The following is a 27,530-nucleotide window of genomic DNA, read 5'->3' as shown; positions in this document are numbered from 1 at the left end:
ATTCCCTCTGTTTGTGCCGATTATTCACTGTTTTTTCTGCTGTATTTCTTTTAGCGGCCCTGCAGTTTCTTTTTGATGTCAGCTGCAGGAGGTCGGAACCGGCATGTTCCACCCGTATCCTGCGAGCCCGTGGTTGCAGAGCAAGCGTGAAATACTGGTTTCCAGGGCCACTTTAGTGGCGGTGTGGGTGGGCAGCTGTGCTTTTCTAGCCGCTTCAGAATTCCCCTTTAATAGCCAACTTCAAAACTAGCTCTGCAAAGTGAGCTTTTTGACCTGCTTTGTGTCAGGCAATCATAGGGTGCGCCTTGTGTTCTCTTTAAAAAATAGCCAGACAATTCAACCTGTCTTCCCAACAAGAAATATCGCCATGTTATAGAATCACTCCAGAGGCCAGAATGCCCTAGAAAAACAAATAAGCTTGGTTTTTTTGTCCCCCTCAGCTGTAGCTTCCCAGCTTGTGGTATTTACTTGCAGCAGGAGTTAAGTCCAAGGCGATCTGCAGTATTTTTACACAGCTAATTTGCTTGTACACTGTGTTACGGTGACTTCCCAAATCTGCACTGATAATCCAGTACTACATCTGTCAGGCTAACTTTCTGGCTTTGTTTCCCAAAGGTGTATGAAGAGTTTGCCTGGAGTAATCCTCTCCATCCGGATATATTCCCTGGTTTGAGGAAGATGGAAGCAGAGGTGGTGAGGGTTGCCTGCACACTCTTCAATGGAGGCCCCAACTCTTGTGGTGCTGTAAGTAGCTTGTCTGCAAGCATCCCATGAACGTTTTGGATATATCTGACTTGGATTTAGGTGCAGATGCACCTTGTGCTCTCCAGCTGAGGCTGAGGTCAAACTCACTGTGGTATATGCCGTGCCAGCATGGCTGTATGGCAGACAGTTGTTAATTGCTTTATGAGAGATCATTTAAATCGGGGAAGCAGTTCTCCAGACAACAGGTTGGTTTTTGTTTCATCCTCTTAAATGATACAGGCTTGATGGCAGCTGGAAAAGGGAATTGGTGTAATGTAGTTGTCAGTGGGGGACGACGAACAGAACGGGGTCACTCTGAGTAGCTCTCCCTCAGTTTTAATCTCTGAACTGGAAACGCGTGAGCCTGCCAGAACACGAAGGTGGAGGAGAAGGCCAGCTGGCCGGCTGCTCGCCGACAGGCAGCTCCGAGTCTCGGTGATGGAGCAGGCACGGCACGCATTGTCATCCGTCCAGCTGGAAAGCTGTCCTCCCACACTTATGTGGCCTTCCAGTGTGCCAGGGTAGAGACCAGTTTTAAAGCCTCGATAGAGTTCCTACTGAAAGACCGAATGTGTGTTCTGAAACTGATGCTTTCAACGTTGGTCTGGGAGTAAAAGATGTGAGCTTGTACGGTGAATTGTTGTTATAAAAATAAGCCGTGGTTTCTTGCGTTCCCCTCTCTTGCTTTGCCTTTCTGGTAAGGATCCTAGATTCCTTTGGCCAAATTCTCTCCCTGTTTACATGGTGCGTGGGACAGTGGGGTCGGGTGTTTGGGATACAAACAGCTTAATAACTCGCAAAGAAGCAGCTTCATTTGTTAGAAGAATGCAGATAAGATATTTCAGAGCCTGGGTGTGAAGTGGTTGCTGTCTGCAAATATGCGAGGAAGGGAGAAGGCCAGAAACAATTGAAGGTCAGTATGGGAAGGCAGTGGTGACACTAGAGCTTGTGGGCTGAACTGGCCTTGAATAGGCTGAATCTGACAGTCTTGGCTGTGTAAGGACTGGCTTAACCTTACAGTAGCAGGTGTAGTTGGGACCAAACTCCAGCTGAAGATGAAACTTGGCTCTTCAGTGTCTGGGAATATAAGATGTGATTATCTTTGATAGCAGGAGCACCCTGTGGCCTGACTTGTCTCCTCGGGACTTTATTCCTTGTCCCACCTTCAGGTTTCGAGAAGGAACATGACCCTTTGCTTATAACACGCATTTCCCCTCCCCTCCTTCCCGGTTTGCAGTGCTGAGAACACTGGTGAGATTGTCCCTGGGGCAGGGAAGAACCTGTGTTTAAAGCCATTGAAACTCATCTTTATCAACAGTTAGGATGTCAATCGATACAACAGTCAGATAGCTCTGCGGCAAACATTGTATTCTTGGAGGACTTTGCTTGCTGAAGTCTGTAAGTTTTTGTTATGTGAAGCATGTGTAAAGTGTCAACGTTGACCCCGTGTGCTCTTTCACTCAGACGTAAAGGTGGAATTGCTGAAGAGGAAAGGTTCAGAATGAGTGAAAAACTGTTCCAAACCAATGGGGTGGTGATCACAGCTGTCATGAGGCCTCCATGGGTGCTCTCAGGGAATCCTGCTCTTCCCCCTGCTTCTTTCTTCTCCCTCTCCCTTCTGAGGGTCGCGCTGTGAGGCCACAACTGAGATCGGAGCAGAAGCGAGCAGGGAAGCGTGCAACACGCCATGGAGTTACATCTAGCGGGCTGAACCAGCAAATTTGCAGGGTGAGAGGGAGGGTTGAAAAGCTGATTTGCTGGAAACGGCCGATTAATCACATCCTTGTAGTTATCTTGTCCAAAGGAGTCTCTCTGGTGGACTTCTTGTCTTCCTCCCACATTGCCCTTCCTGCCTCAAGTGTCCAGAGCTGCTAATCATTGATGGAGAGATGTGGGTGGATGTATGGATGTCACATACTCTGGAAGTAGTTGGGATCAAAGACTTCTCTTAGTTTCTTCTCCCCAAACAGAATTAACACTTCAGAATTGTTTCTGGAGGCTTGAACAGCTACCAAGTCCTTTAAAATATGTATATTTTTCCAAGCTGATGCTACGCTTTCTGTCTCAGGAAGGTCTTGCTGTATAGCTGGTTGCTCAGGTTGTGGGCAGTTACACTTCTGCAATAAGCGATTCTGTAAAACAGACATGGCTAAACCAGGGAGGGTGCAATGCTCTCAGTTACTTTTATCCTTAAATTGCTCTGCTCAGGAGGTGCTGCTGGCTTTTTTTGCTGCAAAGATGCCAGGTTCAGCTTTCATAGTGTTAAAAACTAAACCAAATGCTTTGTTTTTTCCTGAACTCCATCAGTGCCATCTCTGAGAAGTGCTGTGTCTTAGTGCCAAGTCCACTGCCATTTCCTAGCCTGGTTTTAGCACCTGGTGCCTGGTGCTGGTCCCTGAAGGCAGACGGAGCTTGTTAGTGTTTCTGGGGAGTGTATCCGTGGCTATGCGATGTGGATTAAAAATACAACCCCCAAAGTTTGTGTCTGTGCTTCTCCGCGAGGCAATTTCCCTTCCTTTGCTCAGGTTTCCGTGGCATGTTGCAGAACAGCATTTTTGGGGCTAACACTCCGCTCAGCCTGGGAAAAGCGGGACAGTGACACATTTGTGCTGTTCCCAGGGCTTTGGGCAGCCTGGGGATCCCCCGCGGCCCTGTCCCTTGTCACGGGGACGTCTGCCTGAGCAGGATCTCTGCAGAGCCTCCCATTTGAAGGTTGTCCATGTTGTTCATAAATACTAAAATGAAACATGTCTTTTTAGAGTTCTGAACGTTGAATCAGATCAGCAGCTTGTGCTATGTATAGAAGTTACCTTTATTTGAGACATGGGGGCTCTCATTCTCCTTTGTTTAAACCTGGGTGTAAACCCCCTGGCGATGCCCTTATGCTAGGGGGCATGTAGGCACATCTTTTGCCTTCAGTTGCACAGAGAGATGTTCCAGGTTTTAAAAGTAATCATTTTCAGCGGCAGATGGATGCTTCCTATTTCTCACTAATTACTGCTTTTGTTCTTACTTTTAATCACGTTATGCAAGAGCAAAGAGGCAGGAACTGGTGGTTTTTGGCTCCTGGGAGACTCTCATCACATTTTTGCAGTGATTTGGAAAGGACTAATTAAGTTCAGCACGTTGAAGAGGAATGGGAGAGGTTGTTCCTGTGTGTGTGTTTCTGTTCACAAGATGCTTTGTTTTGCGGGGCTGACTCTCTGGATTTCCCCTCTAATTTGGGGAGAAATCACCACTTTTGTGAAAGCTTCAATTATTACATTTTTTAGTAGTTGTTTGAACTTTAAAGACAACCAGCTTGAAAGTGCAGGGGAGCATTGTGGAGGGGAGTGCAGGTGTGTGCATTTGATGTCAATCTCTTGGTGAATTCTTCTTTGCATTTACTCTGCAGTTGAGGACAGAACAGGGGAGGCACAACCAGCATATCCAGACCTAGGGCCTCTTGTTTCTTCCCCAAAAATTTGGTGACTCCTATGCTTTGTGGTGCTGGCCGCATATTTAAGCAGCACTTTGAACAGTGAAATAGGAGTAATGTGTTTTGGGGGATGAGAGGGGCTTAAACTCTGCAGATTCATCGGGTTTTACCTGTAGAGATGAGCTGATCACCTTGGGAGGGACGATTAGTGGAATGTGCACCCTGCAAGTTTACGGGGTTTTTATGCGAGTCTGCCGCTATGTTATGGCTGTGCGGTGGCTTGGGGTGTATTTTTAGTCCGCTGCTACCTTAGAAATAAATTGTAGTTTGCTTTCTTGTTTGTGGGTTGGTTCAGCTCACTGAAACTCTTGGTCAGGGTCGTCTCCAGGGTCTGAATGGGTGCGTTTCCTAAGCTGAAAATGTAAGCAAAACTTTAGAGCCCATGAACCAAAGTGGTTCTTTTACGTCTGACAGTTTTACAGTGGCACGGCCAAAGAAATTCTAGAATAAGGACTGTTTGGATGATGTAGAAGGGATATACTGAGTTTCAATAGCAGGAGGATCGTTTTTACTGTGCTTTCTCCTCCCCCTTCCCATTTGGAACATAATAAATCAATCGAGAACAAAGAAGTCTGCTTGCTTGCCTTTTTCAACACACTTTGGCTTTTGAAGATAGCTCAAGGTTGGAAAGCTGCTTAAAACAATGCGTGTTTCCAGCCCTTTTTTCCCATGGCATCGCTCAAGCCTGTGAATTTTCATTTAGAGGACAGAGGAGGGGAGAAAAACCCTGACGTTAGTGCGAGCTTTGGCGGGTGCTGAATCAGTGCGTGTTGGCCGGCTGCCGGCAACTCTGTCCTGTGACAGTGATTCAACAGCACAACGAGTTTACTGGTGGTAGCAAAAGCTGACAGAACCCTCCTGGAAAGGAGCAGACTCCCTCTGCAGGTATAAACCGCCCCAACCAAAACGGGGTTTGCTGTTGTAGCTTTACCACAGGGAAGGTGCTGCCATAGATCAAGGTTTGTGGTGTCTGCTTGTATTGGTACTGATGTGCTGACTCTGGGCCAATGTGGGAAGCTGATCTGGCCGAAATGTGGATTTTCAGCTGCCTGAACAAGCGTTCTGTGCCGTCATCTGCCCGGGAGGAGGATCTTTCTTAGGTACTACCAAAAATCGTTGGCTCTGACCTCCCCAAAACAGTGTGTGGCTCAGCATTGCCATGCAGGTGATAAGCCAGACTTTGGAGAAAGGTTTGTCATATGTGAGGGCAAGGTATTGGTGGTTTGGTGGAAAGAACAAAATGGGAATAAACCAGAGGCTGCTCTTTAGAAGAGGGCAGAATCAGGGACTGGTTGCTCAACGAGGTGCAGACCTGGTGGCACGAAGTGTCTGCTGTTCGGTAACAGGAGTCACAAGATGCCAAGATCATGCCCAGCGGATTTTTCGCAATCACTGCAATATTTTGAGCAATGTTGCAAGCAGTGTTACAAATAGGCAGTAATCCCATTCCTCTTCTCCCACCCCGCAGTAGCAGGGCAATCCACGCTATTTATACCAGCTGTTTCTTTTCTCCAAAAGTAATAGCTGACAACTTACACATCTTTTCATCAGAAGGGCTGAGAAGTGAATCACACAGCCCATGAAATGCTTTGGACATTGTGTTCCTGCTACTATTTGCTTCATAATGAATGCAACGATTTCTTTTTCCAGCATGAAGCTCTGCTGGGGTTTTTCTGCGGCAGCTGTTGCTTTGCAAGCTCCCGAAACAGCAGAAATGGTCTGTGGTGTGACAGTTACTTCCACGCTGCTCGTGGTGGCGGCTGCTGCTGTTTGGCCAGCGTTAGGAACAAACAGGCTGCTTCATGTGCCCGTGAACTTTGTTCCTTATCTCTGTACTTAATGTTTAGTCATTGTCACGCAGCCGCACTTCTTCTTTGCATTTTTGGGGTTTGCAGCTGTGTCAGCGGGGGAAAAAACAAAGGAAAGCCCAGACTAGCAGAAGTCATAAGGCTCCTTTTTATGTTTATTTGGTTTTTTGGGGGGGAAGAGGTTGAAAGGGGAAGTTGCAGTTGGTTCAGCAGAGCTGAGGATCAAAATTAGTCCTCCATAAGCGCTATATGTAGCTTTAGGCTTCAGTCTTTCACCTGCTCTTCTGTAGGCCTGTCCCAAGCGCCCCCATCCTCACCCAGCACCGCAGTGAATCAGCCCCGCAGGCTGCTTGAGAAACTCACCCCACATTTTACTGGGTTAACGTTTTACTCTGCAAGGTTTGTGCCTGCACGCTTTGGTGTCTCTGCCTGTCAGAACCCATAGAGGATGACCCACAAGAGACAGTCCTCCCGCTCGAGGAATTCCTTCTTGTAAAGAGTTTCACTTGCTTTATTTGCAGCAGCTCTTGGGTTCTGGTGTGCGGTAGTAAAGCTGATCAGACGGCTTGTTGTTGCGGTTGAGACGGACAAACGACATGGACCAAATTCTTTCAAGATGAGAGTAATAGGTGCCATTTATTGCTACAAGTGCATTTTTATACAATTCTACCAGTTCATGTGTCTTTTCACTATTGGTTGCAAGTTACAGCACTAACATCTCATGGGTTAATTTTGCTATCATCCATGTTATTCCTCTATCCCCTTCTCTCTCATGGGCACATCTCTCCTCTCTCATGGGTACAACTCCATACCTCCGGATCCTCCTTTACTCCCATCCTTCTCAAGGGTAAATCTTAATATCTTCAAGGCTGATCTCTACTCCCATATTTTCTGTCAAGGATTCCACAGACCCGCTGCAGTTTCCCACAGCTTGTGCATGTGCCTTCCTCTCTTCTACCCCCTTGTTCTCCTTCTGGTCAGGGTGAGGAGGGCTGGAGCAGGACAGTAAGAGGTTGTGCAGATACTAAGGGACCTGCTGGGGAGAATAGTGCGGAAATTCCTCCTGATATACAATTTCTTGGGTCCTTGAGGACTTGAAAGCTCTGGCCTGGTGTGGACCAGTCCTAGACTGGGCTCTGCAGAGAGAAGGTGGGAGAGAACTCTGCGGCATCCCAGGTTTTGGGAAGGTTTTGTAGCTCAGGAGCGGTGCCAAGGCTGGGCTGGCTCTGCGCCTCAGCATGGGCACTGCTCCAGACCTAATAAACCCTGCTGGCTTCCCCTTGACTTAATACTGAATCAACTTTGTTGTGTCCATATATGTGATATAATTAATCTGCAGTCCAGCTAAACAATCCCTGGGTGCTCAAGTGCTAAGTGTGTACCAGTAGCGTCATGTTTGGCAGGTAGGCTCTGCGCAATGTGGTCCCCTCTAATCAGACTTTGAAGCTGGACATTTTTTGGTTGTTTTCCCTTTCCCTCTCCCTCTTTAAATAGTAGAGTCAACCGTTATTTAGACGTGCGCTTTCAAGTGGAATGGCAGAAAGATACCTTGAGCTGTTTGCTGTGTTCTGCTGCCCTTGAAACCCAAGTTGTCCTGTACACCTCCTGCCTCGGAAGCCTCTTTGGGCAGAGATGCAACATCCATGTAAGTGGTTGTTCTTCTTGTTTCTTTTCTTCGCTGCAGATGACGTCTGGGGGCACAGAGAGCATTCTGATGGCCTGCAAGGCCTACCGAGACCTGGCTTACGAGAGAGGCATCAAACAGCCAGAAATGTGAGCAATTCCTCCGCCTTGGTTTTCCTTTTGGGAGCTGGTGGGATTTCTTGTTCCTCTGAGTGGAGACGGCTGCTAGACCCCAATTTCCTAGCTCATTACCACCTCCTCCTTATCCATCTGTGTCTGAAAGAGGAAAGTGTGGGTCAAAAAAGGTGGTGTAAAAGCAGAACCACCTTGAATCAACCTGGGGGGCTGTGGTAGCGACGCTGTACGGGTGTATTTTGGCAACACCTGCATGCTGCTCTAGACAGAGCCTCCTTATAGCCGCTTTGGGCCCCTCTCAAGCAGAGATCATCAGGCCCTTTGAAGTGTTTAAGGGTTTTGATTTAATCAGATCAAAGAGGATTTAGCCTGAAAAATCTGGGACTAAAGCTGGGTCTGGCTGGAGCTGAAATGAGGAATCATGCTAATTGTTACACTGCTAATAGAGGATTTGTTCCCTCTAACATGCTGCTTTTGTCTAGAGAGCGCATCAAAAATATCTCTGTGGTTAATTGCTTACGAGGGGAAAATGTAAAGAGAGATGAAACACGGTGGTGTTCGTCTTCTGCTGAATTCCTGCTGTTCTTTTCTTCCCTCTTGAACACTTTTGAATGCTGTGAAGGGCCCTGGTAAAGATACGATACCTTAGAAGACAAGGTTAATTAAGGCTCTTCAGCTACTGCCATTCAAGATGGGAGACAGCAAATGTTATGTTCCTCTGGTGTTATTGATGCTGCTCATTCCCTTCTGTATTGTCTCACATGCCCCTCTGAGGGCGGGTGGTTGGTTGGCGATAGCACAATATCATTTGATGCGAAAGAAGTCAGCTTTCCTGGCAATTCTGGTTCCTAGTTCACAGAAGACCACGCAGTGGAATAGAATCACTTTAATAGGTTTTCCCTGGGTTGCTTAAGGTCTGGTGTTCCATCACTTCAGTTCAGAACAGCACACGGCCCCTATTCCGCCCCAGAGAGTATTTTCCCCAGCTCCTTTATTTTTTGCGATCTGTATGATTTTTGGCTGGTTGAAACACGCGGTGGGGCTGTTTGTGACCTGCCACACAGAAATATCTCCAAGTTGTCTGCTCTTTCCCGTCCTGTTGAAGGCGGATGTGAGTTGCTGCGCGGGTTGACACGTGCAACGTGTTCCTTTTGCAGATTGGTGCCGGTGAGCGCTCACGCGGCGTTTGACAAGGCAGCGCATTACTTCGGCCTGAAGCTGATTCACGTCCCGCTGACCAGCGCTATGGAAGTGGATGTGCAGGTATCGCTTTGGGCAGCACGGCGCTCTTCCGCTGGGAAATAACCACTGTACAGCAAATAGCGAGAAATCCACCGACCCAGCTGGCAAGTCAGTGGATAGAGGGGGATGAATGCTTTCTGGAAATAAGGAAAAATGGCAAGAATTAAGTACCTGTTGTTGCCGATAAAGCTTTGTTTGAAATAATTGTGTGTACACCATCCCTTTCCCCCAGGTGATTAATTTAGAATAAAATAATCTATGTATTTCAGGAATAGCCCCAGATTTCAGATGAGGGCAAACAGAAGTTTTCTAGCGTTTCCAAGTGAATGAATTAAATTACTCAGCTGCTGTCTGGCTGATGCCTTGTAGTAGCTCATTGCTTTGCTTTCTGTAGGCTTTTGTGTGTTGGTTTTTAAGACCAGATGCTGCACGTTTTCACTCTTTATCTTTTTTGGCAGGGTGGCACTTGGTAAATGGAATGTGAGCATCTTCTCTCTTTAAATCTTCAGGCAATGAGGAGAGCCATCTCGAAGAACACGGCCATGCTGGTCTGCTCCGCTCCCCAGTTCCCCCACGGGATTATGGACCCGATTGATGAGGTGGCAGAGGTAGGATGCCCCTGGAACTTTGGGGTGCTGTAGCAGTCAAACCAACACGTACAAGAGGAGCAGAGGGGGTCCCAGGAAACCACCCAGTTAATGTGATGGGAGGAGCTGACTAGCCGGGAGGGTATTACTGCCCTCAGATCTGGCGTTAACCGACAGCAGGGTGTGTAGAACAGAGTTTGGAAATAAGGAGGAATATGAGACTGGTTTTTTTGCACTCTTAACTGCTGTGGAAGGGTGTACTTTAAATACCACAAGTACCTCTGGGTATTGTCATGAAGGTGCTTGTTTGAGGCTGGGTTTCAGCACTGAGCCGGCGCACGCGGTGTGTCTCGGCAAGCCTTCTGCCTGCTTTGTCTCTGAAATCTCAGCTCTGTGCCACAAACTGCTGCTGTGACTGAGGGTATGTGTTGTAGGGCTCTGCTGCACACCCTGCTAGACCAAACAAGGGCTCATTCTTTGATATCTGAGAGGAAATACCAGCAAAATAGTCTATCTGGTAAAAAGGCTTTGATTTAGGGTCTCTACTGGTTGTAGCAAGCTTGGTGCAGGAGTCTGAGGAATGTGTGAAGGGAGTAGGAGTCAAAGGGCCAGGATCTTATTTTTCAAGCATGCCTATTGATGTTTCTCTCCCTGCTCCAGTTATTTATTTTGTATGTAGCCAGCCAAGGCCTCTGACCTTCTTTTCATTTGGATCACGGCCTTACACTTCATTGTGGATACTCCTTTCAGACCACGTTATCGCATCTCTTTGGCAAATACAGCAAATTGCCAAAACGCGATGTTTTTCCTCTTACTGGCTACCTTCAAATATGTGGAAGGCAGGAGAAAGCGCTCCGCAAGTAGCCAGCCCTTCCAGATCTCCTCTCCTGACCGGCTTGAAAGTAGTATCATGTTCCAAAAGGGTCCAGGAAACATTGAATTGTGAAATGCAACGTACCTTTTGGTGACTGGAGTTCGGGTGCCCTGACAACATTGTTTTCTTGCCTAATCGCGTGTTAGTAACATGAATCTCTTGTTCCCATGCAGCTTGCGGTGAAATACAAAATCCCCTTCCATGTTGACGCCTGCCTGGGTGGTTTCCTGATCGCTTTCATGGACAAGGCAGGCTTCCCTCTGAATCGTCCCTTTGACTTCCGCGTCAAAGGCGTGACCAGCATTTCTGCTGATACCCACAAGGTAAGAAGTGGGGAGAAGAGTCATCCAATTCTCTAATTATTTGGGAGAAATTCCCGATGCCATCCCTGCCTTCAGATGTTTCCACTCCATGATGTGAGGGAGCGCTGATGTGCGGGGTGAGAGCTGTCTTACCTGTTTTGTGCGATGCCCCGAAGTGTAGGCAAATGGGATCTTGGTGACGGCGCATAGCGAGTGCTTGAATCTGTTCCTCTGCCCTCCTCGTGCTGTTTAACGCTCTCTGTGCCTCTTGCAGTACGGCTACGCTCCCAAGGGTTCCTCGGTGGTGCTCTACAGCGACAAGAAGTACAGGAGCTACCAGTTCTTTGTAGCACCTGACTGGCAAGGGGGTATCTACGCCTCCCCCTCTTTGGCGGGCTCCAGGGCTGGTGGAATCATAGCTGCATGCTGGGCGACTCTGATGCACATTGGCGAATCGGGCTACGTTGAGGCTACAAAGAGGATCATTCAAACGGCTCGTTTCCTCGAATCAGAGTATGTGTGTGACTCGGTGTTTTTGGTCACGCTCTTTAGTCCTGTTCTCGACTCCTTCTCCCAAACTGATTTTGTTTCTCTTGCAACTTTTCTTTGTGTGTTTTCCCCCTGGAGAAGCTATAGCATGTTAGCTGCTGGTTGGGGATCCAGCGGGTGGTTATGGGTGAAGGTGCTTTGCTTATGCCCGAGCTGCTGCCCCGTGCCAGCCAGCTGAGAGGCACAGAGAGGGCTGCAAACATCTTGATTTGGCTCACTTTGCTTTGAGAGTTTCTTCTGCTGCAGCTATGGCTGAAGGGGAATCTGTAAGGGCTGACTCAAGATGATGGAAGAAGGGTTATACTCTCTCTTGTCGGAGTACTCGTGTTGCTGCGTGAGCTGATAAGCTGATGTTCTCAGCTATTCTGTCTTCCCTTGCCTCTCTGTCTTCCCTCTTTTCCCTTTCTTCCTAAATTTACTTCACCTCAGAGACCTGAGCCCTCTTGCAAGTCCCAATGGCCTGGGCTGGTTGCATGATTTCTTGGTAGGAATGTGCTGTCTTCTGTTCCCTTCTGTAGCTTTTCCTTTAAGGCTCCGGACAGATGGAGAGTGTCTGGCTCCCGTAACCCTCCCAATCAATCGCTTATTTTCTTCTTTTTCTTTTCAAGATTGAGAAAAATGGACAGCATCTTCATTCTTGGAAAACCTGAGGTGTCCGTCATCTCCATCGGTTCGGAAACCTTTGACATTTATCGACTATCTAATTCCTTAGCTGCAAAAGGATGGAACTTAAATGCCCTACAGTTCCCACCAAGGTGAGTTTGTGGTCCCAGCAGGAACCATTGTTGTAGACCCATGGAGCAATGTGTGTACACAAGGTGCTCATCTTCAGGCCATGTAACTCTCTTGATTTACTGAGCTGCGTTATCCATATCTTGGTAAAGTGTATGTAGACTCTTTTCCTCTGCAGAGAAGGAATTACCTTTGTGGTAACTGAAAGAACAGGGCAGGGCTGACCATTTTCAGTGATCTTTCCAGCCTAATGTAAAATTAATGGTTGTCAGTTTCCTTGAGTGGGTATTGCTTTACTTTTTCCTGTGGGTAAAAATGGCAGATGCTGTCAGATGTAGCTGTGTTGAAACCATTTTGAACTTGCAGTTAGTGTGAAGCAAAGTCTAGAGAGACTGAAGGGGTAGCTCAGGTTCGAGTTGCTCCCTTCCTTCTGGTGGCTGCAAATTCCACACGATGGGTGACTGATGGTTTGTTTGCGCTGGAGAGGAAGGGACGATGCCAAGGATCGCCCTGCTTGCAGGCAGCTGCGTTTGTCTTACCTGGAATGAGGTGATATAATTATAGCCCTTTAACTGTGTGCGGTGACATCTGGAAGGAAGAGGGAGTTGCCATTTTGTGAAAGAGCTGAACTCTCCGCAGCTTGGTTCTAGCAAGTATTTTGCAGGGATTACCTTTAATTGGAAGGGAGTGGTTCGTCTTCTCCCATTATACTGCTGAAATGCTCAGAACACATGGTGCTGTGCACACTTGAGGTGACGAATCTTTCCCCTCTCCCCTGCCCACCCAGCATTCACCTCTGCATTACGCAGTTGCACACCAAGCCCGGGGTTGCTGAGCAGTTCCTGCGAGACGTCAAAGACGCCATCGAGGAGATCATGAAGGACCTCAACGCCAAGACCACAGGCATGGTAAGGCGACCAGCGCGTAGCGAGGGGGTGTGTGTGGGTTGAGGGTGTTTCTCTGATCCCTCATAACGACCTCCTCTCCTCTTCTCCGCTCAGGGCGCAATCTATGGAATGGCCCAGTCGGTCCCAGACAGGAGCTTGGTAGCGGAGATTTCTCAGGCGTACTTGGACGGCCTGTACAGCACGGATGTTCCTTGCAGCGAAAAGCACATGAACGGCTCTCCCGGCCACCACTGACTGTGGAGCAGCAATCGGTGCCTTGCCAGCTAGCACTGGGGTGGTTCTAAAGGTTTTGGAGAGCAGGAGATTGCAGTAAGCCTTTGTTCTGTCTGATGGCGGCTTCATCTTAAAACTTCCTTCCGCGTCTTAGTCTGTTCTGAAGTCCACGTTATTTTCATGCCCGGCTTTAGTTTTAGGGCTTTTTCTTCCCTTCGCCTTGCCTGTTTTCATCATGACTCTTGATGGTGAATCAAATGTCCATTCCACAACTCGAAATTCCTCAGGTATTCTGCGTGTCACTTCATTCCTTGCTGTTTCTCCTCCTCAGACCTGATATTCAGCCGGCATCCAGCCAAGCGTTAGATTTGGGTTCTCGCGTTGTGTTCCAAAGCTTCAATCTTCCCACAAGTTGAAGGGAGAAAATAAATGGGATATTTTGTTTTAAGTATTTCTGCAAGCTGCTGCATTTAACAGACTGCGCTGGAAGCCTTCTGTCTGTGTCATTCAGAGCTGATCAGTTCGCAAAGGAGAGATGGTCATGTACTCTTTTGGAAATCCCCTCTGGAGATCTCAGTGAGACTGCGATCAATAACGCCGAAGGGGGTAAAGAAACCCCAAACAAAATCCTTTCTCTGGAATCTCTTGGTTTGAGTAACAGCAGCAATAGAAACCAAGAGGATGGTATAGGGAGAGGAACTGGATGGTACTGAAAACCCGAGGTACGTAGTAACCGTTTTGCTTCCCTGCCTCTTTCAGAAGCATTTCCCACCTAGAGTGCTCGTTGCACCTTGCACAGTTCTGGAGGGATGTGCAAAACGGCGATTTCACTGTTCATAACTTGAAGGTGTTGCACTATCTCACGATGCTGTAGTGGAGTCAGCCCAGCCCCGGCGTGTGCCGCGGCCAGGACCTCACCCGCAAACGGATGGCGCCAAAGCTGACCTGTTCTTACTGTGATCTTTTAGCATAAAAGGGCGGCTTCTGTCACAGTAGCGATCTCTGCTCTTTGCACTGATTGTTTTAAGGCACGTTCTCAAAAAGGGCATTCACCATTGTGCCTTGATGCTTCTCTGGCTTTTTTTGTTTTGCTCGTGGAATGCCAGGGAGGGTTTGAGGATTCAGCTGTCGACCGCAGCGTCTGCTGCGCTTGTTTCCTTATGGTACTATACTGAAAAACAAACCTCAAAGGCACACTGGCCTCAGAGAAAGCACACTCGCCTGGAAGGTAGAAGAGGAGTCATACTGAGCCAAGTTCCTTCACAGTATTACAAAGATGCTGGTCCGGCTCTGATAGGACGCAGCAAGTTGGGAGACAGCCAAGCCTTGGGCGTTTGGCTCACCCTTCTGATTTATTCTCCACTGTTCTTATGGTGAGAGAGTTTTTCCAGTGCAACTTGTGAGGCAGTTGTGGCCTTAAGGAAGGTCAGAATCTCTAGAGTTAATCCTAGGACTTACCCTAAGCCTTCTGCAAGCTACCAAGGAGAGTTTTACAGGCAGAATTTGACACTTAAGAGAAGACTTTGTGCCGCATCTGCCGAGCCTTGTGGGGGCTGAAGGCATCTGTCTCTTTGCTGTAGTGGGCGTGTTAGCCCTGAAGCTGACCCTCACTGGCCTAACACTCGCACAATAGTTATATGAGAAGGTTATTTCCCAGGCACTGCACAAACCAGTGGAGCCTTGGCCCAGCCATAGAACACTTGCTTTTTAACAGGCTCGTTCTCAGTGCTAAGACACAACAGTGTGTTGGCGATCTGCCCTTAAATGGGTGACTTTCTGCATGTCCCTGAGCCCTTTGGGAAACAGCTGGATTGTCTGATAGTCTCTTGATGGTGTTACCAGCTCTGGCAGTCAGTTTGTGTTGGACCTGTTAATTCTGGTAAGACTTGCCAATGTGACCATTATTGCATCTCTGGGTTTGCCACACTTTGGGGGCAGTCTTGAAGTGTCTGGCTGCTGTGCTGGTTCTCTTTAGAACCGAGATTTAGAGGAAACAAGACAAAAAAAAGGGAGGTACTCTTTTTGTTTCTGCTTTAAAAGAGAAAGAGGGGAGGGATGGATTGGAGTGGGGTGAAGGAAACTCCTTCCTCTTCACTGGCTGCGTTCTCCTCCCACGAAGTAGTGGATCTGAGAGATCAGTGCTCCATTTCACATTTCTGGATGTATTTAAAGATGTTATTTGTAAGTCAATGTATTCCATTCTGGGCTTCACTTACTAGTAATATTTGTGGGTTTAATTGTTTTACGTGTATTTGTTCTATACTGTAAATGTAATCTTCTGGTCAGGAATAGGACGCTGTAATTTACTGTGTAGTCTTTATTTATCCTTGTCATCTAACATGTAATCTGCATCTCCTTTATCATGCCAAATGGTCTTAGAAAAACGGTGCAATTAACAGGCTGTGTAATTATTTAAAAGACGAAAAGAAGAAGAATTTAATGGACTGGATTATGAGCTGAAACTGGATGGTACTTCAGACCTCAAGGGATCTTTGCAACTGTTAATTCCCGCAAGATTTCTGTGAGACTTTCCAAGTGGGACACTGAATTTGTTGCTTGTACAAAGCACTCCCAAGGGACTTGAGTGCTCTTAGGTACTAGAGCGAGGAATATCCAGTGGGACGGACCAAGAAGAGTTGGGTGTTTCATGCCATGGATTTCATCTACACTTTTCTGAAGTGGAAGGGTTGCGTACAACACAATGATGTCTTGCCCGGTAATTACACGTGGACTTTTTAATGAAGAAATAGCATGAGTGTTCTGTATTGCTCTAATTGGCCACTGTACAAGTGTAGGCTGAAATAGCTGAAGAGATGGTGAAAATGAGCCTAGTTTGTATTAAAATGGTGCATTTAGCTATGTAGGCTCATCGAACTCTTCATGTTTCTGGTGTCAATGCTTATTTGAATGTATGGGGACCTATTGCTGCTGGTGTTTGCTCGTGCACAGCGCAGTCTGCGGCTGCGAGAATGGCTTGTGAATTCTTACTAACTCTGCCTTCTGCCAAGATAAAGCTGGTACCCGCGGCCACGTCTCGCATGTGATGCTCAAGGATGCTGAAAATTGCCATTTAAGAGCTATGGATTTTCTCTTAATACTTTACAGAACTTCAAAGAGTTAAGGAGAAAAAGCCCCGAGTTGGGTGTTTGTCGTGTTTCTCCCAGACTGTTTTGTTCCTGTTCTATGGAAAATGCAGCAATTTGGCTGCAGACTCTCCGAAGCTCTCGCACCACCAGGCCCACCTGCAGCCTCTTTTGGGAGGTGTCCCCCTGTAAGCAGCCCCTGGGCTGTTTGGTACTGTTTGGTTGTGCCTTCCCCATGTTCGTACCTTGGCTACCGTACACTTTGATTGTAGCACAAGCAGCTTTTATGTGATCTGCTGTGGCTTTGATCATGTCATTCTCTTTCAGACCGCGCTCACTTTCAGGCCTGTGGAGGCACATTGCTGCTTCTCCCCGTCCCCTCATCAAAAAGCACCTTTCCGAGAGGGCAGTCAGCCAGTTACCTGCTATGGGAGAACCTGTTGGCACAGTTTGGACAGTGAGGCCTCCTTCCAAACTCAGATCAGGTTAACCAAGACCTTTATTCATAAATGTTTTCAGTTGGTATCCTCCTAAATGCTGGTTACAAGAGAGGTGAGAGCACGTGCCTGCTTATAATACTGCTAGAGAGAGGTTACACTCATAACCCAATGGCACATCACAGTTGCATGTTACAGAGGAACCGAAGGGTTCATGTACCATGTTTTGGGTAGAAGGCATATTCCAGTAGGTAAAAAAGCAATGACACAGTGGCTGGATGCAGTCAGGCTCTGCAAAGATTTACTGGCGCAATTGTGTAACATGACTCCTGGTAACAAGGCTCCTCTGCTGAAAACTCAGCAGTTTGCGAGCTCGTTTTGCGCGGCGAGATAAAGGGTTTGAGAATGGAAGCAGCAGGATTCTGGGTGGGTATATGCAGGGTGCATCCATCCACCTGAGCTGCGGTGGGGCGTCTGGCGTAGCATCAGGTAGGCTGGAACTGGCTTAGGAGCGGGAGGAGGCTCTAGGTGCGAGAATCCGGGTAATTCGTGGCTTATGGCAGTGGCAGAATTGATTTTTGACTCCGTGTGTCTCTCTCCAGTCAGGAGAGAGAAGCCGCAACTTGCTCGATGAAGCTGGCCAAGTTGATGTCCCGCTCCGATAAGCCTCCACACTCGTGGGTGCTCAAGGTGATGTGAACCTAAGGCAAGACAGACAGACCGACCGAGTGTTGCTGGCAGAAAGAGCAGGAGTGGTTTCCCCCAGTGCTGTACACAGTTTGCACCTGATGAGCCAGGTAGTGCTGTTACTTTTTCCAGACTTGTTTAGTGAAATTTCCTGGGATGGGAGAGGTAATCTGGTGTTTTGGCTGGTTTTGTCCTTCCTGCGGCTTGTTCTGGCCACGAGCTGTCGCTGCCACCACTGCCTTGGTGACAACGGCTGGCTTTGGACTCACTCTGCATTTCTCCAGCAGCTTTTCCCCTTGCTGCTACTTCTGATACTGATTTTAAAAAGCAGCACTGATTTTAAAAACATACCTCTGTAGGCTCTACCAGCACAGCTGGGCAGGAGGGAAAAATCCCAACAAAACCAAATGGACCAAAAAAGGGAGGGGAGAAAGGATGTGTAGGTGGTAGCTGTAGCCTGTCACTGATATGCCAAGGGAACAGCATCTGAGGAAAGAAGGTCCCACTGATCTGAACGGGCTTTGCTACTGCTGGTTCAAGCCTCACAGAAGGGATCTGCTCCCTGAAGAGCTCTGGTTGCTCCTGCATCCCTCTGCCTTACCTTATTGTACACGTTGAACCATTCGGGGTGGTGATCCAGTTTTTCTGCCTGTAGAGCCACTCTGGTCATGAAGCCGAAGGCCTGCCCGGTGGAGTAAGAAGAAAAGTTACCTCTCAACCACTTACTGTGCAATAGAGTTTTTCACCTTGTTGCTATTTATTTTGCACTATGTCTTTTTATGCAACCCAACCAAATGCAAGGCATGGCATGTTCTATATATTTATATATGTTTTTATTTTCTATGGGTTTCCTTCTTCTGGGGAACTTCTCCCAGGCAAACCTTGTGCTGGGTTGAGCACTTTAGTGTCTTGGGCAGGTTATCTCGCTCAGCCATTACATTTCAGGAGGAATGCGGAGGGCTTTATTTTGCTGAGCCCTGCGGATGGGACCCCCCCGCGCTGTAAAACTCTTTACCGCCGTCGCTCGTACCCGGTTGAAGTCCTTGAAGTGGAACTCTTTGAAGATGGCGTCTCTGCCTTCCACCTCGTTCCAGCCCACGGCTCGCAGGTTGGGCAGCAGCTGCTCCCTCTCCTCCGCGCTCAGCCTGTGGGCTTTCCCTGCCTGATGCCGCGGGGACGGGAGACAAGAAGAGCAGGTCAGTGTGGTGGGGTGGGACAAAGCGGATGTTCCAAGCAGCAGGGCGTCCTGTGGGGGTGCAGTTTTGGGGCCGAGGAGGCAGCTGCAGGCTGGGTGCTGGGCTCAGGGTGTGGGTGCAGACCTGAACAGGAGGGTGCTGAAACAGGGGACGTGGATGCTGTCCTGTCCCCAGCCCTGGGTACATCCTGTGTGTACATAGGCCAAGCGACGCCCGGCTTGTCACTTGTGTCTTCTGTGACACCTACCGCTTTCCCAGTGTATATATATATTCATTATAACCCAAGGTACTAAGAAATTATGACTGTGCAAGGTTAAGCTCCCAAATACATTATATATAATTTTCTGGGAAAAACAGCCAACCAAACCAAACCAAACAACCCTGAAACTCTGCAATGGCTTCTAGAACTAAGGATTGCTTGCTTTGGAGGTTTTGCAAAGCGCCCTCCTGAATTGGGAGGGCTTTGTTCGCAGGTCGCCGGCTCTGCAGCCCTGCTTTCCAGAGGAAAAAAGCAGTGTGAATCAGACCCATGAATCACACTGAACTGGAGTTCAGCTCCTTTTCCTTTTCAATCTCCCTTATGTTACAATGGAGTTTAAGAGGCTGTTTCTGTCTGTGAGTAACAAAGGGCAGAGGGAGGGATTGGGCAGAGCTTTTATTGGTTTTTTAAGAGGAGAGCAAAACCCAGCAGTTTCTGGGCTTTGGGGAGGGAATATAGGCAAAGATGAAACTACAATGGAGTTCTTGGAGATGGGGGTACCAGAGCCAGGGTATCTTCTGGCTCAGCGCAGGGGGTGTTGCTCTATCTGAAATGTTCTAGCAATTGAAATTCTTGCCTAGTGGGTGATCTGATCTTCAGAGTTAGTGAGGATTGTTTCTCAATGACAAAGGCCCCACATCTCTTTGCAATTAAATGTGAGTCCCAAGAAATGCAACTTCTTGTGGGTGTTTGCTCAGCTCTCTAAACCGCTGCTGCTGAGCAACAGTGCCCAAGCCGAGTGTCTCCAGGAGCTGCTGAGCAGAGGGCAAATCATCCTTTCCTGCTTTTCTGCTGCTCCCAGGCTGTACCAAACCAGAGGCAGGCACGAAGCTCATGGTTTTTGTGGGTTCTTCTCTGGTTTCGCATGTTGTGAGGAAGATGGCAAAGGTTATGCCCCATTCCTACGTTTCTGGGTCTGCTAAGCCCTTAGGCCATGTGGGTGCCTCCCTGTCTGCGTAGCTGTGACAGTGCCAAGGGGTGGGGTGGGATGGGGTCCCCCCAGCATTGTGGCTGCGTGTTATCCCTCTTGCACGATGTTTGGGGAAGGCAGTGAGTAAACACGGCTCAGCGCAATAAACCCTCAGCCCTTGCCCTTCTGTGCTGATGGCGTGATAAGCCGGGTGCGGGTAGCTTAGCAACTGGATAACGTGGGGATGGAGGTGGGGACGGAGGCTGGCTCTGCATGGGGGGGTGTGGAGGGACTCTGGCAGTGGGATAAGGGCTGTGCCAGGTTTTGAGAGTGGGGGCTTATGTAGGGATGCTAAAGAAAGGCTGTGTAAAGGCAGAGCTGTTGCTTGCCTAGTTGTGGCTTCATTGTTCTCTGAAGCCTTTTCTGTGTCACAACACATGGGAGGCTGGGCCTGGGGGCTTTTTCCAGGCTCAGCATGGCCAAGGGGCCACACAAACTGCAGCTCCTCTGGCTGTGTCTCTGAACCCTGTGCCCGAATCCCCCTCCATGCTGCTGCACCCCAGCGCTTGGGCCAGCCCGCTGTTCTGTCGGTGCGGCACGTTAATGCTGCCCTGCGTGCTTACCCCTTTGAAACGCGTTTTTCTTATTAGGCAAATTTAATTATTTTGTTTGCTCTCGCTGGCTCTCAACTACCAGCAGGAAACCAAGTAGATCCATTGTGCAACTAAAGCAAAGGAACCAGCATGGGAGACCAGGAGAGTTTTGGGCTTTCTGCAGATGAAACAATCCTTTTTGCTCAGACTAACATCTTCCCTTTTTGGGGTGACTTGTCCCCTGGGAGAAGGTAAAAGGGAGAGCCCCGGTGTGAGCATTGACTGCTAGACCCACAGGTTTTTTGCTCCCGTCCGTTCCGCTGCTGTGGAAAAGCTGATTTCCAGAGGGCCAGGCTGAGTTGCACAGGTGGGATCCCACTTGCCACAAGGGCTTAGCAGACCCAGAAACATAGGAACGGGACATAACCTTTGCCATCTTCCTCATAACATGCAAAACCAGAGAAGAACCCACAAATACTTGCAGTATTTGAGCGTGGCTTGCGCTGGGCCCTTTCCCTCCCCCTTACAGCAGAGCCCAGCCTGGAGAGCGCTGGCTTTGCTAATTCCGTGGCGGCCGGCTGAGCTCCCTGTGTTACTGATTAACCACAGCGCCGAGCTCTGCTCCTTCCCTCCCTCGCCTCCTGCCTCATCTCAGCGGCCGGAGCCAGCGCCGAAACCCTCCTGCCCTCTCCTTTGCTGCCGCCTGCAAAACCACAGCCGGATTTCCCAACAGTGACTTACCATCGCTCTCAGGTGTCCGTGGCCTCCGCCCCTGTTCAGGTGCACGCTGTGCTGAGCCGTACCAGCGTGCTGTACCCAGCGTGCTGAGCCGTACCAGCGTGCCGCAGCCCTGGCTTGTTGGTGGCAGCCAGAGGCGTGGCGAGGGGGCCGGGTCCACCCCCAGCGAGCCGCTGCCGGTGCTGCCCGTGCTTTCCCAAGGCAGCGGTCACAGGGGCCGTGGGGCTCAGGGGATGCTAAAACAAGGTCTCTGGGAACCCCTGCACACCACAGTGGTGATTTGGGCACCCCTTGCCCCCCCCCTCTGCTGTGGGGTCACTTTTAACCTCTTGCACAAGGGGGATGGAGAGGGGCAGCTAAAGCGGGTACCGCTGGCAACAAGTGTGATGAATGCGTCGGTCACCCTGGCGGAGCGTGCACGTGTATCCCAGCCCTGGGAGCTCTGTGCAGCGATAATCACGAGCGGAAGGCTGGGATTATATCGCAGCACATGGGCCAAGCGCTGGGGTGCTGAGGGGACCGGATGCGGCTCCGCACTTGTGAGCATTTTTAAAGCGTTTTCTCCCGTTGCCGAGGGAACCGTGTCCGCACGGGTGCTGCACGCTCATCCCTGGCTCGTTTCCACTCTCCGGGCCTGCCGGATTTGTGCCTGCATCCTGCTGCTCATCATCTGCTAAACCCACAACAGGCAATTTTCTAGCGCTGACAACAGTTTTGTACCATGCTGATGTACATGGCAGACAGGAATTCAGTGCCTTGCTATACCCTCGTGGCTTTCTTTACCCTTGAAGCGACTGATTCTGGAAGTTTTTTAATATAGTATGACATCCATCCCTTGTATATATGGTTGTGCACATTTGTTTTCTGCTGTCAGGGTTTGTGAGTGCCACAGAGATTATTTGTTTCTCCAGCAGGCAAGTTAGATGGAAGCAAATTCTTCCTTTCCTCTTTCGTACTTTATAGATTCTCTTTCCAAGGTAATGAAAAGGAAAAAAGAGCATCTTTCGTGTCCTGGGAGACCCTGAGTGTCTGTCTGGGGAGAAAAGACTTGCAGAGCAACGTAGCACTTGAGAAGAAGATAACCGTGTGCGGGTAGGAAGCTGGAAGCTCCGGTGTGGACGAGAAGGGGTGCCGTATGGTTTCCAGCAATGTTTGTAAGGTTGGGGAAAAGCCACTAGAATACTTTAGTGGTGTCAGTTTGGCTTGTGGGACTGGCAGCGTCACCAGCACAGCCCAGCAGAAGCGTCCCCGTGAACAGGGGCGTAAGCAGGACGGAAAGGAAGCAACATTGTGAATTTGCAGGTGGAGATGGGGGTGCTGTGGGTACCAGCTCTGCATTTCTCAAGGAAATGCAGTGGCTGTGCTGCTGGTGGCTTGTCAGGGCCTTGAATGCACCTTGGTTAGGGAATGGTGCTTCTCTTGGCCTCCCTGTTGATTTGGAGATGGGGAGGAAGCAAATCCCTTATCTCTAATGGTACCCCACTTGCCCCCAGCTGGATTTTGTTCTTGGGAGCTGTTTGCCTTGTCAATACACGTGCTGCCAGCACAGAGCAGCTGCCGGACACCTCCACGCATTAGAGGTGAGAATATCAGGAGAAAAACGATTAATTATACTGTATCGGCTGATTACCCAGCTCCTTTGTAACTGCGTTTTCTCTCCTAGGTTATAAATCAAGCTTTAACTTCCAGCATTATAGGAGGTCTCTCGTAGAGGGACGTGCTTTTGCTGGAAGCTCTCAACAGAGCCGTGATTTTCCTCGATCCATGCTGTAAAATTGTGGCTGGGGGGGTCCTTTCTTCTCTTTTTCCTTCCATTGTTGCCCAGTTTAGAGCTGTGCTGCTTCGGGCTGGGTGGGTGGCAGCTAAACCCCCATACCTGCATTGCTTCTGTGTGTTTGGAGGGCGCTCTTGCATCACTCACCTCCTATTATTATTTATCAATACCTTTCCAGCAAAATGTCCCTGACCCTCAAAGCTGCTTCCATTGAGACCCACCTCAAGATTTGCTTTTTGAATTCCCTCCTCTTCTCCTTTCACGCCCCCTGAAAGGTTTTGATGGTCCCTTTGAGGGCAGAGGGGACACGAGTGTCCTTCTTGGATTGCGCTGGCTGCAATATGTGGCTGCTTGCAGTCACGTAGGATGTGGGGAGCGTGGTTCTTGCTGCTTCCAGGAGACAGAAGCTCCTTGCGGGAGCTCAGGACTCTCCAAGAGCAACAGGCGGCTTTGTAATTCTTTTGGTTTATTATTTCCCCGTGGTCTGTGCTGGCTCCTCACTTAGCAGTGTGATAAACGTGCTCAATGCCATCTTCCTGCAGGTGTGCTTTTCCGCGTGTCCCTTGGGAGCCACTGCCCTGTGAATATGGTTCGAATAACGGTAAATTCACTCTGATTCTACATCCTGTCCCCCTCTCACAAGGCAAATTGGATTAACTGGTAAAGAAAGCGCCGGCTTGTTTGCTGCAGTGCAGGTTTGCATTGGGTTAGCAGAGCCGCTGACTCAGCAGCGGGATGTTTGCTGATGGCACTGGCAGGAGGAGACAGTTATCCCCACAAGGAGCGGTTCCAGGGCTGGCTGTTTGCTCTGTGCTGTTCTTGGGAAGGAGGGTGCGTGTCCTGCAGCGCTGCGGAGGAGAGCTTTGTCTGCCACGGAACGAGGAGGGACCGGCTGGGGGTTCCTAGATGGGAAAACACACATCATGTGAAGATCATGGAATAGTTGGGATGGGAAGGGACCTTCAGAGCTCATCCAGTGCCCCCCCTGCCATGGCAGGGACATCTTCAGCAGCTCAGGGTGCTCAGAGCCCTGTCCAGCCTGGCCTGGGATGTCTCCAGGGATGGTTCATCCACCCCCTCTCTGGCCAACCTGGGCCAGTGTTTCACCATCAGTGTAAACAATTTCTTCCTCATGTCCAGCCTGAATGTCCCCTCCTTTAGTTTAAACCATCACCCCTTGCCCTATCACAACAGGTCCTGCTCAAGAGCCTGTCCTCATCTCCTGTGAAGGCAGAAACAGGGAGAAGGTTCCTTTATGTTTGCTGTGTTCCTGCACCTCCCAGGTTTGCAGCTGGAGACAGGGGTTGAACTCATCCTGTGTCAGGACGGCCCTTCCTGCTCCTTAGAGAGGCCTTTAGAAAATTCTGGGTGTGCTTTTAGTTTCCTTCGCCTTTAACTGATGCACGTGGCTCTTCTTTAGATCTGGCACCATCTGCCTTTCCCTCTTCCCACTGTTTGGGAGGGAGAGGGTGTTTTGTGCTTCACCTCTGTTCCCCGAATGGGGGGACCCAGGGCAGGAAAACTGTTAGCGACCCACCAAGTGGGGGAACAGACTTTTGCCTGGTGGGTGCAGAATTGTCCATGTATTTTGTGGCTTTGAGTTCTCTCCCGTGCTGAGATTGAAACTCGTGTGTTACAGGCAGGGTGGGAACAACTGCTTAGTCAGCAGGGAAACAAGTAACCAGCTGCGGAGCCTCAGGAATTCTCCAGGAATATGTTTGCAGGATTTGCATCCATGCTGATGGCATCTGAGCAAGTTGCTTGAGGGTCACAGGTGAACCTCAGCCCCCAAAGGGTGTTCTGAGCTGGGCTGGGCCAACCTCTTTCATCACTGACTACTCCTCTGGTATCTGAAGTATTGCTCTTGTGGCACAATAGATTTAATTAAAGGGTTTGTTTAGCACTGGAGGGGATTTATGGCAGTTGTGACAAGTTTAAGTTGACAAAAGGGCCCAGTAAATAGAGATGAATCGTTAATTATTCCTGTGTGAGACGTCCTCTTGTTAGAGTCGTTTTATCAAAGTCAGCGAGGGCTGGGAATTGGCCGTAGTGCAATGAACAAAATAAATCGGAGGCTGATACGAGTGCAGGTTCTCTGAGCTGCTCACACGATGCTGTAGGTTAAGGGTCCTGGTGCCGGGTGCCTCTGGAGAAGGCTAGATAGGAAAAAATGGCAATAAAAGTGGCATAAGCACTTATAGAGCACAGTAGATATGGATACCAAGGTGGGACACAGCTGCGTGCGGGGCGGTGGAATGCCACGTGGAGAAATCTTGCATCAAAGGGATGTTTCCCAGAGGAGGACGAGAACGCAAACGTGAGTCCAGGGTACCTGAGTACGCGTTGCCATGAGCACCTTCTCCTCTGTCACACTGGTGCTGGAAGAGATGACCCATTCCTGGCCCGTGCGCGGAGAAACCCGGCATGAATTAGACTTGAAACAATCCTTCTTTGACTCTGAGTTTGTCCTTGAATGCAGGTGTCATGACAAAAACAAGGGCCACGGGCCCTGGCAGTTAACACACACTCCCGTGTCACAGGGTTTGCCCTCAGTGTCCCCAGGAGTGTGCTCTGTGGTCCCTGGCGGATGGTGCTGAGATGGTGCTGTTTGCTGCCCTGCCAAGGTCGCTCTGTTCCCGCAACAGGATGCTCCTGCCCCGAGGGAAGGGAATACAGCAGAACGTGCTTTGTCCAGTCTGCTGATGGATTAATCACAGAACCTGAACCCCTGGGCACAGCTGGAGCCTGGTGCAAGGGAAGCTTCTTGAATTCAGCTTGTTTCCTGACTTTCAGCCCAAATTTGAGTCTCTTTGCTAAACAGCTTGGATTTTCTGCTAAATGTGCAGAGGTTGTGGAGGGTGAGTAACTTGATGGATCGTGAAACCTTCCTTCCATCTTAAAGAGCGAGTTTTGCTCCTTGTTTACGCAAGGCTGGCCGGGCGCTGCGTGTGAAGTGGCCGCTGTACAGCCATGTCTTGTCACTAGGGGTCAGGAAGATGCTGAGAAATGGGAGAGCTCCCTTGAAACCTGGTAGGACAGCCCAGGGCTGGGGGCTTTTGGAAAGCCCTCTCAGCCCTGCACCCAGGAGCCAGTGCTGATGTGATCGGCCCTGCTAAAGAGCGGCTGCACTCAGCAAAGCGGCGCTTCAGCTGCCAAATTGAGAGACATCTCCAGGTCCTTTGGTACAGCAGAGCATTGGTACCGCTCCTGGGGTGCGCTCGTCCTTGGATACATAAGCATCGGGGATGTTTCTCCAGCCACATTGTGAGATGTCTTTGATTACCGTTGCTGTTTTCAAGTCCTACAAGTCCTCAGGTTTTATTTCCAGCTTCATAATGGCCGGTGTTGCGGTAACCTGCCCTGCGGCAGGACAGGAGGGGGCTCTGCGTGCCAAGCCTGTCTGCACAGACCTTGTATTGGGCAGGATTAGAGAAGCAGAGACTCTTTCGGGCATACGAGCTCTTTCTCGATTGGAACTAGAAATGGCAGGCTTCGAAGGCAAAGGAGTTGAAAACTGCGGCTCAGTGGGATATTTAACATATGTGGTTGCTTTAGAAGTAAACAGTGGCTGTAATGTGAAGGAGATGATGGGTGAGTGAAGAAAAAGAATGTGCGAAGGCAGTGATTTCCTTGGAGAGAGACATGGGGAGATTACGGGCTGGCGAAGGAGACCGGCCGGCTCCAGCAGCTTTGCTCTGCGGTACAGTTGTGAATTTAATTTCCCAGAGCTGCCTTCAGGAGGTGTTTCACAGTATCATAGTACTGTATTGGATTTATTTTCTTTCACAAATCACAGATGAAAGAGCAGAGGTTCCACTATAAGTTGGGGAACAACCTATTGGAGAGCCATGTAGGGGAAAGGGACCTGGGGGTCCTGGGGACAGCAGGGTGACCATGAGCCAGCACTGGGCCCTTGTGGCCAGGAAGCCAATGGTACCTGGGGTGGGTTAGAAGGGGGTGGTCAGTAGGTCAGAGAGGTTCTCCTGCCCCTCTGCTCTGCCCTGGGGAGACCACACCTGGAATCTTGTGTCCAGCTGTGGCCCCTCAGTTCCAGCAGGACAGGGAACTGCTGCAGAGAGTCCAGCGCAGCCACCAAGATGCTGAAGGGAGTGGAGCATCTCCCGTGTGAGGAAAGGCTGAGGGAGCTGGGGCTCTGGAGCTGGACAAGAGGACACTGAGGGGGGACTCATTGCTGGGGATCAGTATGGAAAGGGGCAGTGTCAGGAGGATGGAGCCAGGCTCTGCTGGTGACAACCAGGGACAGGACAAGGGGCAATGGGTGCGAACTGGGACACAGGAGGTTCCACTGAAAGAGGAGAAGCAACTTGTTGGGGGTGAGGGTGTCAGAGCCTGGCCCAGGCTGCCCAGGGGGGTTGTGGAGTCTCCTTCTGTGCAGACATTCCAACCCGCCTGGACACCTTCCTGTGTAACCTCATCTGGGTGTTCCTGCTCCATGGGGGGATTGCGCTGGATGAGCTTTCCAGGGCCCTTCCATCCCTGGCATCCTGTGTTTCTGTGGTTTTTTTGGATAAATGTCCCGGGCTGGCTGCTGGGTGTGCTGCTCCCTCACACGTTGTCTGTAGGAGCCCGTTGGGGTGCTCGGCTGCAGCTCCAGCCTCCCCAGCAGGGCAAAGCGTATGGTGTCCCACTGCTGGGAG

The 27,530-nt window shown here is 49.6% G+C and overlaps 2 protein-coding genes across 2 annotated transcripts in view; one reads left to right on the top strand and one right to left on the bottom strand.

Moving 5' to 3' along the window:
• The window catches only part of SGPL1 (sphingosine-1-phosphate lyase 1), a gene marked incomplete at both ends in the record, with an annotated part of 42,078 nt that extends 28,862 nt beyond the window's left edge, over window positions 1–13,216 (top strand). Inside the window, 9 exons of the mRNA XM_080347707.1 lie at window positions 616–744; window positions 7,715–7,803; window positions 8,946–9,051; window positions 9,540–9,638; window positions 10,665–10,814; window positions 11,068–11,306; window positions 11,951–12,097; window positions 12,862–12,982; window positions 13,076–13,216. Coding sequence (XP_080203833.1) covers window positions 616–744; window positions 7,715–7,803; window positions 8,946–9,051; window positions 9,540–9,638; window positions 10,665–10,814; window positions 11,068–11,306; window positions 11,951–12,097; window positions 12,862–12,982; window positions 13,076–13,216 — 1,221 coding nt within the window. The remainder of the gene's footprint in view (window positions 1–615; window positions 745–7,714; window positions 7,804–8,945; window positions 9,052–9,539; window positions 9,639–10,664; window positions 10,815–11,067; window positions 11,307–11,950; window positions 12,098–12,861; window positions 12,983–13,075) is intronic.
• Window positions 13,217–17,317: 4,101 nt separating this feature from the next.
• The window catches only part of PCBD1 (pterin-4 alpha-carbinolamine dehydratase 1), a gene marked incomplete at both ends in the record, with an annotated part of 170,887 nt that continues 160,674 nt past the window's right edge, over window positions 17,318–27,530 (bottom strand). The window contains 3 exons of the mRNA XM_080347706.1: window positions 17,318–17,416; window positions 18,004–18,084; window positions 18,433–18,564. Coding sequence (XP_080203832.1) covers window positions 17,318–17,416; window positions 18,004–18,084; window positions 18,433–18,564 — 312 coding nt within the window. The remainder of the gene's footprint in view (window positions 17,417–18,003; window positions 18,085–18,432; window positions 18,565–27,530) is intronic.

This window comes from Nesoenas mayeri (genome assembly GCF_963082525.1).
Source record: "Nesoenas mayeri genome assembly, chromosome: 7".
NCBI classification, from domain to species: Eukaryota; Metazoa; Chordata; class Aves; order Columbiformes; family Columbidae; genus Nesoenas; species Nesoenas mayeri.
This window is presented reverse-complemented; position numbering and strand designations above follow the sequence as displayed.